Consider the following 16,277-nt stretch of genomic DNA (forward strand, 5'->3'; position numbering starts at 1 on the left):
ATGGTGGTGGGCTGATATGTTCCTCAACGAGAGAGAGAGAGAGAGAGAGAGAGAGAGAGAGAAGGGAGAGAAACTGTATATAAATGATTAAAATATTTTTTAATAATTAATAATAATCAGATTTGTCAAAAATAAATAAAAAATAAATTTAAAAGGGCATTATAGTCATTCTATGTCCCATAAGGGATGAAGCGTGCAAATTCAAACTAATGAGGGACAAAGCGTATAACTTTTTATGATGTGAGGGACTGTCCGAATTAATTTTTAAAAATAAGGACTAAACATGTCTTTTGACACCTGCACAAGGGACAATTCGTGTATTTTACTCTAATTCATTCCCTTAATGTAAAATAATGTGCAGACGATTCGTGTATTTTACTCTAATTCATTCCCTTAATGTAAAATAATAATAATAATAATTGACCTTTTAAAACAAACATGACAAGTTAAAATATAAAAACTGAAATTTGCCTTTTTTTTTTAATCTCTAAACCACAAAAGAGAAAAATGATAAAAGTATAGTTGGTGGTACTCATACAATATAAGCAAGTCTCCCACCCACCCTAGCACACAAATGATAAATATCTTCTCCATAAATAATAAATAAAAGCATAAATGGGATTTTTGTTAGCTTTCCCTTTTTAACCATATATCTTACAATAATCACTTAATTACCATATTTTCAATTCATAATTTTTTCAAATCCAACAAAAATAGAAAAAACAAACCAGAAATAAATTAAACTGACCCACACCACACCACGACACCTAACCCATGGCATACTTTTGGGTCCAGCTTCGAGCCGTGGTCTCATATTTGCTCCTATCGGTCTTATACATATGGGCAATCTCAGGGACCAAAGGGTCATCCGGGTTAGGGTCTGTCAATAATGAGCATATCGACAGCAAAACCTAATAATAATACAAAAAAATGTCAACCTACTTTATTTTTTTTTTAATCCATAATAACAATATACTTACACATTTATTTTAATTTTTAATCACACTTTCTTGCTTGATAATAGCAATATGTAACTCATAATTGCATTGTACATACAATTGCAACATGCTTGCAACTTTACTCGAGTTATCAATGATTTTATGATACGAAATATTCAAATTATCTTTACAACCCTTTTAACTCTTTTTTTTTTAAAAAGAGTGAGTTGTAAAAAAGTTTTTGAACCTTTTTAAACCCTTTTATGAATCATTCTTTTTAAAGATTTTTACTTACGTTTTAGCATTTTTTAACCTTTTGCTTATGTTTTTTCAACCTTACTAGGTTGTAAAAAAGTTTTAAAATGCTTGTAAAAAAATTGTAAAAAATCTAAAAAGTTATATAAAATAGTTTTAAATGGTTGAAAATAAGGTTATAAAAAAAATGTTGTAAAAAATTTTAAAAAAAAAAACTGTGTAAAAAGTCTAAAAATTTATAAAAAAGATGTAAAAGAAGTGTTTTTGTTAAAAAAATATTGTAAAATAAGTTTAAAAAATTGTGTGAAAAGTCAAAAAATTTAAATAGAAAAAAGTTTAAAAAAGGGTTGTAAAAAAGTTTACAAATTCATTATAGTACAGTATTTAAAAAAAAAATTAAGACTTTGCACAAACTTTTTATAGACTTTTTATAACTTATTTTATAAATTATTTCAAAACCTTTTATAAAAAAAAATACAACTCTTTAACTAATTTTTACAACTTTTTTTAAAACGATTTTTTTACTATTTAAACATTTTTAACTATTTTTAAACTTGATTTAAACCATTTTTGAACTATTTTTACAACCTTTTAACTCTTTTATATAAAAGAGTAAACTGTAAAAAACTTTTTGAAACTTACTAAACCTCTAGAAAAATCATCGTTTTTAAACACTTTTACTTACATTTCAACATTTTTCAACCTTTTGCTTACGTTTTTTCAACCTTCATAGGTTGTAAAAAAAAGTTTAAAAAGGTTGTAATTTTTTTTTAAAAGCCGTAAAAAATATTGTAAAACAAGTTTAAAAAACTGCGTAAAAAGTCTAAAAATTTATAAAAAAGTTAAAAAGGTTGTAAAAAAGTTTTCTTTTTATTTTTTAAAGTTTGTAAAAGAAGTCTACAAAAATTTTGTGCAAAAAGTCGTTTAAATTTGTAAAAAAAGAATAATTTTGAGACAATTTTGTAAAAAAGACTATAAACCAAATTTGTAGAAAAGTTTAAAACTTGGGCCGAAAGTGTAAATAGGTAAATGATTTGGTAAACTTGTAAAAGCAGGTCAAAACAAATAAACCCTAAGTTCATTACCATCTTACACAATAAATGTGATTTGTTAGCAAATTGAACACAATTTAAATAGTTTGTTTCATAAAATCAGTGAGAACCCTTTTTACTCATAATAACACACTCAAAATTCTTTATTGGTGAGTAGGTTTCTATTATAGGTTAAAAAAATGCATTGCTATTATTGCTTGGTTGTGATTCATTGGGTAGATGGTGACAAAAAATGGAAAGAGCCCACAAAATAGAAAAATATCATGAAATAGGGCCCCACTTACCTTGGAAATGGTGAGAGCTGGGCTCCATTGTTCCTTCAAAATATCAAGGCAAATGCTTCCATTGCTGTTGATGTTTGGGTGGAAAACCTTTGTCCTGAAAGCTACCTATCAAAGGACATAAATGTAACAATGGTGAAAAGGGCATTCACGTCTTTTGCACATACAATAGAGACAGAAAACAAGTCTCTATCACAATAATTGCAACTTTTGTTTTATCCAATGCGCGTCTCTAAGTCAAGCACAGTACAACCTGTTCTGTTCTGTTATGTCTAGTGAGACATGCTCTATTAGAGAAAATTGACAAATCTTGAAAAATCAAAATTATTTGAGGATATAAAACAAAGATGATTACCTTAGGTGGCTTAAATGGATAATCTGGTGGAAAATGAATAGTAACTAGAAACACTCCACCAGAATAAGGACTATCAGGAGGACCCATAATGGTTGCTTGCCAATGAAACATGTCTTCAGCCACAGGGCCTAAAATCCCATTACACAATTAAGGGATTTCAATAAAGATCCACATGTATAACTCACATTCATAAAATTTTCAATTAAGAACATATTATTTACTTAATAGTTAACACTCATTGTTCTTTAATAAATCAGGTTTTGTACATTCTACTTGTGATTTGCCTCTGAACTTTCAGCCCAGTGAAAGAGACAGCTTACTTATCAAGTTATCATCATTTCAATTTTCATGAAAGAGACAGCTAATTTAGGGATATCCAATAATTGAAAAAAACTCAAACTCCTGCTACTAAAATTTTCTAACCACCATTCCAGAAAAGTCTCTGATTACATTTATAAACCCTAATCAAGGTGGATTGGGAGGATCTCATCTAGAAACTAAACATAAAGAGGGTGATTGGATTCTGTAATCATTTTAAACCTCAAAGTTGAACTAAAAAGTTAGTTACTCCGCAGCTTTTATCAACAAACTTATACATCAATATCCTTCACCTAACTTCATAAAAAAGCAGCTTATTTACCTAACGATCAAACCATGGATCCCTAATTCTCAACCTAAATGGATAATCGGGAGCATAAAGCTACGTACATAACAAATATAAACATATAGGACACGAATCAATATCCAAAACTTCACAAAGCCGCTAAAATCAGGATCTAAACAGATCGATAGCGATGCAATACCTGCGCTGCAAGAGGTGGGAGGATCTTTCTGAAGATCCTTGAGTTCTTTCAAGATCCGCTTCGAAGCCATCACTGATCAGGACAAGGAATTCCTAAAGTTCACAAAAGTACAAACCCTAACATAAATCAGAATACATCTAACAACGATGAAATTGCGTACATAATATAGCAATAATTCTACATTAGATACGAAATAGAAGATAAAGATCGAAAGAGGAGCAAATCACCTTGAAGATCCTCCACTTCCTGTCGCTATTAAACTTGTAACTATTCTGAATAATCGGAGGAAACTACGGTGTTTATAGAAATGGGGTTTTATAAACAGATATTCTTTTCTCTTTCAGTGGGCTCCCATCGTTTGATTCCACAAAACTTGTTTTTGAACGGAATCATGGATTTTGGTTTTAATTTTAATTGATTCGAGCGTGAATATTAGATTAACTCCAATTTAATAATTGTTTTTAAAGAAAAGGATTAACCTTTTTTTTTAATAATTAAAATTTTATCAAATCTCCAAAATTGTTATCTGCAAAATAATGATATAATCTGTAAAATTGATGAAGGTAGCATTATTTGACCATTTGGCGTATGAATTGATAATGTTCTATGTGAAAGGGTTAAAAATTTATTATTTTTCGGTAAAAGTCATCTTGAAGATTATAGAATTTGAGGAAATTTGATTGACCCTGAAAAAACAATATACATGTTATAATTTCTCGAAAGTTAAGTTTGTAATTAATGTAACAACAATTTGTCTTGTTTTCATTTGAGTATGATCGGTCTGTAGGATTTAAATGCACAGGACAAGCCGGAAAAAAAAAAAAAAAAAAAAAAAAGTCTTTAGATAAATTTTACATAAACTAATTTTTTTTTTTAAAACGACGATAAATTTTATAGATAAACTTATCTAGAGCATCAACGTCAACCTTTCTTTTTTCTTCATCTAGTTTTCTTTTTTTAGGTTTTCGAATACCGGATGGTTATTTAGACTTCATCACTACAAGTTCATTAGTTTTAACTTTTAACATTCAACATTCATTCAGATTTTAGAATTTCAACACTAACTATTAATTATAATATGATAAAGTGATTTTGATGATCTATTCATTCAAGTATAAAGGTAACCTATTCAAATTCAACATTCAATTTCAGAATTTCTAATAACATAAAGACATTATACATTCAATTTCTAGATAACATTCAATTTCTAATAACATAAACTAGACAATTTATGAATTTTGCATTTTGGAACAAAAAGAATTCTGAATTCTAAAACAAAAAGCAAACAAGATACATGGATGATTAAATGTTGAATGAAATTGTAATACTTACCTGATTAGTAAGTGTCTAGTGGATTAACAAAGGGTGATTTATTGGGCTTGATCGATTAACATACTTGTTGATTCGCTGAATGATCGGTAATCGACAGAATACAATTACAATCGCTTCTGGCTTCGCTTCTATGTTGTATTCCCAGTCCCAATTCTCATGTATCTGCTTAAATTGTCGAGTGGACTTGAACAAACCTAGCATGTATTCATTTGTTGTGTCACATAGTATAAACAAAAAAAAAAAAAAATAGGCCCAATTAGAAAAAGGGTCATGTGTGTATACCTAGATTGCATCCGCTCTTCACCGGCCATTTGAGTAATAGGTTTTGCAATTTTATTCTATCGTATTGATGTTACTTATGAAAATAAAAAAATAACAATAATAATGTCATTCATGGTTTATTTATCACTTTCTTGTTATATATTGTGTTACACTTTTAGAGTTTAGACAAAAACAATTCTATCTTGATAAAATAAGATTTGCAAAAGATCCTTAATATATACAAGTAATCCTAAAACAAAAAGCATGTGGCTGCTACATGCGGTCGGTAAGATCAAATGATGGACTGACACCAACTTTTGTAAAAGAATATACATGTCGGCACTATAAGCAAACATTCGCCATGTAATTGATGCTACCTAGATGTTTTGGCGACTTCATTTTAAAGGGTTAGGTGTGGGCAGCTAGATATAACATTATTTTGGTGTCATATCACATGTCACCTATGATGTTATAACACCAATTGGGAAAATGGTCATCATGTTGTATCTTGTTATGACACCAACTTTTTTTTCCATTTTATAATTTATTTTTTATTTTTTCGATTTTTTTTTTAAATATAGACAAATATTTTTTAAATATAACATAATAAATAAACATAATGTTTAAAAATTATAAATAACATATAAAAAATTTAAAGATTAAAATTAACATAGAGACTAAATCACACATAATATTCAAAAAAAAAAAAAAAAAAAAAAAAAAAAAAAAAAAAAAACATCCAAATTCAAAAAAAAAAAAAAATACAACGCTATTCGTTATCGTTATTGTTGTCACACCCCAAAACCGAGAACGGCGGAAACATTCTGGGACGGAGGACGTCATGTATGTATCACAACAATGTGAAGTAGTAAACAAGCAACAACATCGTCCATTGCATTAATAGTAATAGTTTAATACATGTGTGTTCTTTCATAGAAATAAGACATTACAACAAGTAATCAAAATAAAAGACAAGTCTTGACTGCCTCGTCTTCGCAAAACCTGGTCATCGTACCTGTCTACTGGTGACCTGAGAATACAAGTTATTTTGAAAGTGTAGGTCAGCATTTAAGCTGGTGAGTTCATATGTATTTAATGTCATTGTTCATATAAGTTTGATGATAACATTTGAAATCGTTCAATGTAATCGTTTGTATATGTTTTGAAAACTCCTAGAAAATCTCATATTTTCTACTAGTATAAAAAGTAGTCTTCTACCAAGACTTGAATGTTTTGAAAACTCCTAGAAAATCCCATATTTTCTACTAGTATAAAAAGTAGTCTTCTACCAAGACCTGAATGTTTTAAAAGTAGTCTTTAACCAAGACCTGACTGTTTTGAAAGTAACAAAGATGGTTTTCCCCTTTATGACTACTATTAACAATATATATAGTCTACTTCATCGTTTACGTGAATGTATCACAAAATAAAAGTAATAGAGAAAATATAGCCATATAAGTATTATCCTTTGGTATTAGGATAAACACGACATCGCGACTGTCGAAACGTTCTCACCGTGAATATCCGTAGATGTTCATTTTCCTATGTAGCTAACAGCAGGAATGGTTAGTTCCTTAAATGTCTTCCTAGTATAAGTATTAACCGTAGACATCCGTAGATGATCATTACCTCTGTTGCTAACAGGTGGGTTCCGGAATGGTTAGTCCCGTAAGTATACTTATAATGGTACCAACCGTAGACATCCGTAGATGTCCATTTACCTCTGTTGCTAACAGCCGGGTTTAGGAATGGTTAGTCCCTTATTGTTTCTTACCACATAGTATCTATGTAAAAGTATCCCTATAAGTGTATCCATGTAAGAGGAATCTCTATAAGAGTATCCATATAAATCTATCCATGTAAGAGGAATCTCTGTAAGAGTATCCATATAAATGTATCCATGTAAGAGGAATCTCTGTAAGAGTATCCCTTCATATAGCATGTAGTCTAGACTCATGAATGAACTGACTCTGGTGTAATTTCTTGTAATAGGGATAATGTTTTGTATCCCCTAAACTATTCCTATAATAGTTTACTAGAATGTAATTGATGAGTGTCCAAGTAGGTTTATACACCCTTGCTACCCAAGAGTGTCGGAACTGAATTAACTGATGGAACATTTATGACTATATATGTACATATGATATATAACTAGTATTTAAACGACTTTCGGACGAGTACCCAATATCCCATCAGACCACATCCAAATCGAGGAAAAGGAAACAGGGTGGATAGCCTTCCTAAGTCTTTTAAACATTTCTTATATAACTATACATATAGAGACATGCAATTTATAATATAAAAGCATAAAAGAAGTTTTGTAAAACCTTTGAAAAGTTTAATATATAAGAATTTATGACTTGATGTCAGTTTATAAATCAAATTGACAATCGTTTGACAAAACAGTTTAAGTGTGAGAAAACCTTTGTTTGAAGCACAACTATAACATATTCAAAAAGGAAACCTACGGTTTGTAAGACAGTTTCTAAAAGTATTTCAACATGTAAAAACGTTTGAGAAAACTATTTGAAGTACATATGAAAATGTTCGTTTGTTCTTGTATATGAATGTATCTCCTTGAAATAGTATTTCTAGTATGTAAAAGTTCGTGATGTTCTCGTAAAACTATACCTATTATAGTTTTCTTTAAGTGTGTCTTGTTTATATAGTAATCTCTAGTAAAATGTTCACTTGTTATGAAAAGTATAATTTTTATAGTGTCTAAGATGGACACATATACATACAGTATAAGCAGAGTGTTTGATTTATACATATATAACAACATTTTTAATTTCAAAAGATATGATGTTATCGTGATACATTTTGCATATGAAAGTTTCCTTATAATAGTTATAAATCACATATGATTTCGTTCATAAAAAGTGTATAATGAAACTTTATATAACACACGAAAATTATCGTGTGTTTTACTTGTATTCCCCCTTAAAAGCATATAAAAACATTTATAAAACATTTAAAAGTGTGGATTATAGGGGTATGAACTCACTTGATAGATTGAAGAAAGCGGGACGAAAACCGAGCAGAACTTCTACTCAAGCAAGCGGATTTCTCGGGATTATCGGGAATCTCGGGAGCGTAAAACTTCCTTCCCAGCTTAGATATGAAAACCGGGCCTTTGGGATGACTCTGAGGGTTAAAACGCAGAGCTTCGGCGCGAGAAAGGGAAGAATTGAGCAAGAATGGCCAGCATCCTCGCATCCCTTTTATAAGGGCTGAAAGCCTCGCGTACGCGGGGCGTACTAACGAGGGTACGCTGGGCGTACGCAGCGTCAGGCATGACCGCATCCTCGGTTGAAGCATCGGAGCGACGTGGACGAGCCGAAGCCTAGCATCTGAGTACGCTGGGCGTACGAGGGTATGCTGGGCGTAACCTGGATTGGTCCGATGACTCCTCCTTCGGATAATACCGGATTTTGAATTTAATTTATATTTTAATTATTTAGTAAACTTCAAAAATTCATATCTTTCTCATACGAACTCCGTTTTCAACGTTCTTTATATCCACGCGAAGGTGAGACTACGATCTACAACTTTTGTTTAGACTTCGTCGGCAAATCTTGACTTTATTTTTAATATTATATTTTAATAGGTCGGAACAGGAAAAGTCCGTTAAAGTTCCATAACTTCCTCATCTGACGTCCGTTTCAGTCAGACTTTTTACCATTGCGCTTCTATCGTTGAGACCTTCGATTCTCATTTAGTTTGTGTCGGCTAAAAGTCTCTCAATTTCTATTTCGAGTTTTTAGTTGTCTATTTATATATCCGTAACTTAGAAAAATCATAACTTCCTCATTCGAAGTCAGATTTGGACGTTCTTTTTATGTACATTTACGGTTTAATGTTATCTACAACTTTCATTTAGATATTTAAGGCTAAAAACTATTGTATTGAAACTTCGCATTTTTCGTTTAATCGTTGTTGTCGGTTTTGCCGAGAATCTTCGGTTGGTCATAACTTCTTCGTTATAACTCGGATTTTAGGGTTCTTTATATGTATGAAAACCTTGATACGATTCCTACTACTTTATTTAACCCAAATAAGATTTTAGGAAAGTTAAATTTTGATCTAAATTTGACTTGTGATCCATCATATTGTCTCGAAATATCGGGTTGTCACAATTGTTATCATAGAAGATATAATCCGTCAAGTCCTCTCGAAGTTGTCTGTGTTTATTTGCGTCATGAATGTCAACAACGCGATGCAAATAATCTGTTGTTCCTGGTTGAAAATGAACGTGTCTGGGCTCCGTTGGGATATAGTGTGCAATATTTCGCCATTTATCTTCTACTACCATGTTATGCATTATGATACATGCATACATGATATATCGTAGACTTTCTAAATCCAATGGTCGTGCTGCATGTTCGACTATATGTCACTTCGCCTTCAGCACTCCAAAAGCACGTTCCACATCCTTACGTGCTCCTTCTTGTCTTCTCTTAAAAAATTGTCTCATTCTTCAACCGGGTGGCGGAATGCCTTCACGAATGTGGAATACTAAGGATATATTCCATCTGTAAGGTAATGCCCATATTTGTATTCGTTTCCATTCACCGTTAAAGGAGCATCCGGGGCTTTTCCATTCAAAAGATCGTCAAATATTGGCGACTGATCAAGAACGTTGACGTCGTTGTTGGAACCCGCAACCCCAAAAATTGCATGTCAAATCCATAAATCTTGAGAAGCGACAGCCTCTAAAACTAACGAAGGTGACCCGTGATGACCACTTGCGTATTGCCCTTTCCATGCTACCGGACAATTTTTCCATTTCCAGTGTGTGCAATCAATGCTTCCGATCATTCTGGGAAACCCATGGCGTTCTTCATGCACCGCATACAATTCTTGCAAATCATGCAACGAAGGTTTCCGCAAATACACGTCTCCAAAAGTTTCAACAACACCCCTTGACAATGTATACAAACTCTCTCTTGCGGTTCTTTCGGACATTCTCATATAGTCGTCCATGGTGTCGAGCGACTCCCTCATAGCCATCAAACGAATGGTCGCAATATATTTCTGCAACATTGTAAACCCTCGTCTACCTCTAGCATCATATCTTAATTGAAAAAATTCATACCTAAACATAAATTAACTATAGTTTAAAAATATATTGCATATGTTGTAAAATTAAAGAAACATGTAGTACATTTTTATTTATTTTGTATAAAAGTATAGTAAAGAAACGATACCGGATTTCCAAGGCGTTGACGATTCATAAGAACACATCTCTACTCAAACGAAATTAGAAAAATGTACTAAATTGAAAAACTCGACTTGAAACTACTAAATTAGAAAAAGTTTTACTAAATTAGAGCCTCAAATTACACAATAAAAGCTCTACTGGTTGGCACATGTCACTCACCTCAATTTGATTCTCCAAAATTTCAAATTTTCGGTTCTATTTTCGGATTTTTGGTTATTTCCGGCTCTAATACACGAATCTGGTTCCAATTATGAATTTCCGATTCCAGCCAATTCCATACCCACTTTACCCGGTCCGAAACCCGGAATCAGTACCGGTATACGGGTTCGGTTCTCGATTTTTATAATCTGTCAATTCCGGTTTTCCAGTTCCGGGTCAACCGGTTCGGGTTTGGACACATTTTAATCCCTAGTGCTGCCCAGTAACCCTGTTGAAGCCCATAAATGACAATGTACTTTGAATATTGAATAAATTCAAACAAGTGTACACTCTGCACCACCCTTACTTGTTCAATGTTTATCAAGACTGCATTGGTCAATAATTAATCCATTTCACTTAAATAATATTAGTGATACAAATCATCAACATAGGCTTGGGCATGTGATTGTGAGTGTGGGGTAAGGTAGGTGTATTCCGACAAACATACCAGAGAGATGATATTGCACAACTTTAAGTTTTTAGGTTTATGGGAGATGCATGCATTGGAAGGCAGTTGCGTTGTTGATTATCCTCTAACTGATATATATTGTTGGGTTGTAAAGGCTAATTGCTGATTGTTTTTTGTTCCACTCCCACAAAAAAATAATCTTTGTTAGAAAAGTCGTTCTTTGCATGGTCTGGGTGCAACCCAATAGGAAGAAATTTTTTGGGCCCAGCCCATAAACACTTTAATGGTCAAAATCTAATACTTTACTTTGGGTCAAAATCAAGTAACCTAAATTTATATATGTAATCTTGATATAATTGTAAACATTGTTTTGAAATTAATAATAAACCCTTTTTAGTTCCTATGTGAATGTAGCATGATTATATTAATCATATGAATCTCAAAAATCTTGTGTATTCTCTTTTACTTATTATATTTGTTTACATACGTAACATCTTTTATGTCATGTTTTGAGCAATTTGGCTACCACCTTTAACTTTTATTTTTATTCTAGTGTTGAAGGAAAATATTGTACCAAAAATTTTAATTTCTCAACAAAGATAATTGTTTAAATTAATGGCAAACGACATATATTAAACCACTTAGTTTTTATCCAAATTAACGTAGATAAGTGACTCATTTATTCAAAAAAGAATTCGACTTATCACTAAATTGACTATCATCTTGTTTTTTGTAACGTGTCATACTCATAAATTCAAAAAAAATTGACTGTGTCAGTAAATTTAATACGTAAAAAGAAATAGAATAAGGTCAGTAATTTAACATTTAATATACCAATAATTCAGATATTAATATGTGAAAGATGTAGAGTAAAATAAAAACAACTCATGCACAAAAATAATAATATAATTAACAACCAAAACAAATAAAAAAGTAGAAATTAAAATCAAATCTTGCATACAAAATAATATCATAAAAACTTTGCAAAGATACAACTACAACACATTGATGCCATGAAGTAATCAAACTCCAATTCATTGAGATAATGAAAGAAACTCCGGCCACCGGAGACTCATCAAACACCCGAGGCCTCCATCTCCAAAGCCTCAGGCCTTGGCGGTGTTGAACTTTCCGGGAAGCCTGTCCGCCTAACACCCTCCACCATTTTAACCACCTCCACCATCTTCGGCCTCTGATCCGCCACTCTCGCCACACAAGACATCGCAATCTGCAACATCTCCACCATCTCCTCCTCAATGTTGGGGTATTTTAGTAATTCAACATCAAAAACTTCACCCGTCCACTCTTCCCGGACCACCGAGTGGACCCACCGGACCAAATGGATGACCTCATCGCCGCTAGTGGTGTGCACCGGTGACTTTCCGGTCAAAAGTTCAAGTAAAAGAACACCAAAGCTATAAACATCCGATGGTTGAGTGGCTTTCCGGGTGTCGGTAATTTCCGGTGCCCGATAACCGGCTGCCCGAGCAATTGGGGCAGCAATTTGGGACATGATTGTGGATAAACCGATATCGGAGACACATCCGTAATTTTGGGAATTTAGAAAAATGTTTGATGATTTAATATTGCCGTGAACGAGTTTTCCGCCTGAATCAGTGTGGATTCGGGCAATGCCCCGGGCAGCTCCGATAGCTGCCCGGAGACGGGTTTCCCATGTTAATGGAACCCGGTCTTCGCCTCTTTTACCTATAAAAGTTGAAGAACAATTAGTCGACGAGGAAAAAAGGTTATGATTTGACTTTTGAGGGTAAATGGGTAAATTTTATATATTTGAAATTGACAATAGTGGATATACGACAAAGGGAAAGAACAAATGGACCAAAATATTTATAGTAAAGATTCCCTTATCTCTCACATGGATTGATTCTTATCAATCAATAACTTATTTCTCTCTATCATGGATAATGCAATATTCCACCTAATAATAAAAACTAATTAAAAAACAAAAAAACATTGTTTTTTCATGGTTTATTCTTGAATAAGACTTGTGAGGTTTGATCTTGAGCCTTTCGGTTTCAATAAATTCTAACATGGACAGGATTATTTCGACTTGAAAAATCATAATCAAATAATTATCCATTTAATTTATTAAAATAAAAAATAGTCACGTAATTTTATACTTATCTTCATAATCAAACTCAACGCAAATGCATGTTACATGCTTAAAATCTAATTATTTTGTCATTAAATAATCAGAAAAATTATTGGATTATTACGACACCCTTCTAATCACCATAATTAAAGTATCATAATGCAAACATAATTTCATAATTAAAACAAACACATAGTTAAATGAGTTCAAAGATATTTTATTATTTTAATAAATAATCATAAAACCATAAACTATTTTTGTCCAACAATCAAACCGATTAATCAAGCACCCTTCTACAAAAATCAAGAACCATTACTAAAACAAGAACACAATCAAACGAGTTCAAGAAATCTAATCATTTCAACCCTAAAGCAAGAACACAATCATATTTGGACCCCAAATAATCAGAAAATCATAAACATCTTTTGTCAAACACTCAAAACGTTTATCAAGCACATTTCAAAGAAAATCAAGAACCAAAATCAGCATTAACAAAACATCAAAATGCAATCATAATATCATAATCAAAACAAGAACAAGAACAAGAACACAATCACATAATTTCAAGAGAGAAGAAAACATACCATGTAACATTGCAGCAATACTTCCTTCACCATAGTACTCACAAACAGTAAGTTTTTCATCTTTTGAATAATAATAAGCCCTCAATTCAACCACATTCTCATGTTTAATACCCCCAACAATCCCCATTTGCTGCTCAAATTCCCTTTTCCCAACACTCAATTCCTTCAATCTTTTCACCACAACCGAAGTCCCATCTTCAAGAATCGCCTTATACGACATTCCGAAAGTACCCTTCCCCAAAACCTCAGCAGAAGCTCTCAACAAATCCTCCAAATCAAATGCATAATTACACCCCTCAAAGAAAACCAATCTGTTATTCGCATCTTGGGTCCTTGAAATCGCTTTCTCGGGTGACATGTTGCCTTTTTCGAGTTTTGAAGAAATCCCATCTCGATTCGTCTTTTTTAAACAATAAATTATCCAAAAGATTGCGAAACCAGTGAAAACGACGGCAGAAATGGCTACGATTATGGCTAAAAGTGCTTTTTCGTTTAGCTTTCCGCCGTTTTTAGAGGGGGGATTTGGTTTATGCGTCGGCATAACAATTGGGACTTCATCGGTTGCATAGATTAAAGACAAATTGTTGCCGGAAAACACTGATTTTGGAAACTTGTGGAGTGATTTTGGGACGACGCCGGAGAGATTATTGTTTGATAGATCGAGAACTTGCAAATTTTGCATACCCAAATCAGGGATTTCACCAATGAGTGAGTTATTAGCGAGATTTAAAGCAGAAAGATGGGTTAAATTCGAAATGGAACTTGGAATTGACCCTTTAAATTTGTTGTTTGAAAGATTAATAATGGTTAGATTCTTCCAAACGGAGAAATCAAGAGGTAATTCACCAGAAAATTGGTTAAATTGAAGGTATAATAACGACAAGTTCTTGAGGTTATAGAAGTCAGAAGGAAAAGTGCCAGAAATACCATTGGATCTGAGGCTCAAGATCTGTAAAGCTGAGAGTCTGCTAATGGTGTTCGCCGGAATGTCGCCGTGAAACCCAACTCCGGGAAGCCGGAGAGCAACAACACGTGACCCATCTTCACTGCACGTGACTCCAGTCCATTGATTACACACAGTACTTGAGTTTGAATCCCAATTTAGTGAACGTGAGTGAGGAAAATTGTTCATGAAATCCAATAATGCTCTTTTGTCATCTTCAACAACAATGGCGTTTGCTCCAAACCAGAGCAAACCCATTAAACAGAGCTTGAAAATCTCCATTTTTTATAAACAATTTCTGAACGAAACTCACAGAGTAATAAATACAGCTGAAAAAAGATAAAAAACCTAGTGAATCAAATCGAAACCCATTGAAGGGAAAGGTGAAAAATGTCGACTTTTTTTCAAAAATGGCGAAGAACACAACAAACCCACATGTAAAAAGGTTGTGAATATTAAAAAACAAGTGAAGAAAAAGTGAGCGATTGTTGAGAGAAAATGGGGTTTAAAAATTGGAGGATTGTTGAAGGTGAAGGGGGTCTGAATTGGGAGGGGTGATTTTTAATTTAAAGTAAAAGGGTTTAGAAACAGCAGCACAAAAAACAGAGCTTTTACTTTTTGTTGGTTGTATTTTTGTTTGTTTCTTCTTTAACTTTTGGGTAAGAGTTGGAGAATCAAGAATTTCATCTGGAGGAGGAAAAACAGTAAAAAAACAATCAACTAAAATGGAATTTTTTTTAATACATTTGGAGCTTCAAGATCGATTCCATTAATATGAAATGATATAAATACCACTATTTGTTTTAAGGTTTAATGTGTAAATAAATAGAAACACTTTTCCACCATTAAACATTATTGTTCACAAAAAGAAACAATTCATAATCATAGGAAAGACAAAAACACTCGAACTTTATTTCAAAAAATATTTTTACTTTTGGTTGTTGTAGTGGTATCCGTATTTGTGAGCAACTATTTATTGTAGTATTTAAAAAAAAAAAAAATAATGGTATTTTATAAAATACCATGTAATTTACTAACCATAGTTTTTTTATTTTAACACTTTTACCATTTGACAAACAAAAAGGGTAGGTTGAGGAGTACTCATTGCCATGAGGACTTGGTTGGAAAGAAATCATTGCCCTGATAGTAAAAGAGTGGTTCTTATCAAGTTTTCATCATGAAAACTGAAAAAAAGTAAAGAAAATAGTACATACATGTATATGGCACATTGGCACTAAGTGATTGATGTGTAGTCCATATATTAATTTCTATTCAAGTCGTATTAACTTTTTTTTATATTTTTTTTTTGATGGTTCACCATGTGTATAGTTTGTAAAATGGTATCGACCAAAAGATAAATTGCATACATATGATTATGATATGTTATCTATATCTATATCTATAAATTTTATAAAAATAGTTTTTTTTAATCTCATATATTTGAAATTTCCATGTATTTTTCCTTTCATCACATTCATTTGAAACTCTCATTACTTTTCAATTTCTTTCTAATAATAATTATAAGTGGT

The 16,277-nt window shown here is 32.3% G+C and overlaps 2 protein-coding genes across 2 annotated transcripts; both read right to left on the bottom strand.

Annotated features, from left to right (window-relative positions):
- Nucleotides 1-575: 575 nt before the first annotated feature.
- On the bottom strand, nucleotides 576-4,051 carry LOC145057019 (ubiquitin-conjugating enzyme E2 28). Its single transcript, XM_079004769.1, has 5 exons — nucleotides 3,912-4,051; nucleotides 3,685-3,776; nucleotides 2,882-3,009; nucleotides 2,530-2,634; nucleotides 576-911 (listed from the first exon to the last, which is right to left on the bottom strand). The coding sequence occupies exons 2-5, from the start codon at nucleotides 3,752-3,754 to the stop codon at nucleotides 768-770; spliced, it is 447 nt and encodes a 148-aa protein (XP_078860895.1). The 5' UTR covers nucleotides 3,755-3,776; nucleotides 3,912-4,051; the 3' UTR covers nucleotides 576-767.
- Nucleotides 4,052-11,996: 7,945 nt separating this feature from the next.
- Nucleotides 11,997-15,301, bottom strand: LOC145057020 (putative inactive receptor kinase At4g23740). The gene is made up of 2 exons (XM_079004770.1): nucleotides 13,806-15,301; nucleotides 11,997-12,815 (listed from the first exon to the last, which is right to left on the bottom strand). The coding sequence occupies exons 1-2, from the start codon at nucleotides 15,028-15,030 to the stop codon at nucleotides 12,184-12,186; spliced, it is 1,857 nt and encodes a 618-aa protein (XP_078860896.1). The 5' UTR covers nucleotides 15,031-15,301; the 3' UTR covers nucleotides 11,997-12,183.
- Nucleotides 15,302-16,277: the final 976 nt, after the last annotated feature.

The sequence above is a fragment of the Lactuca serriola genome, chromosome 6 (assembly GCF_051521515.1).
Source record: "Lactuca serriola cultivar US96UC23 chromosome 6, Lser_US96UC23_V15, whole genome shotgun sequence".
Classification (NCBI taxonomy): Eukaryota; Viridiplantae; Streptophyta; class Magnoliopsida; order Asterales; family Asteraceae; genus Lactuca; species Lactuca serriola.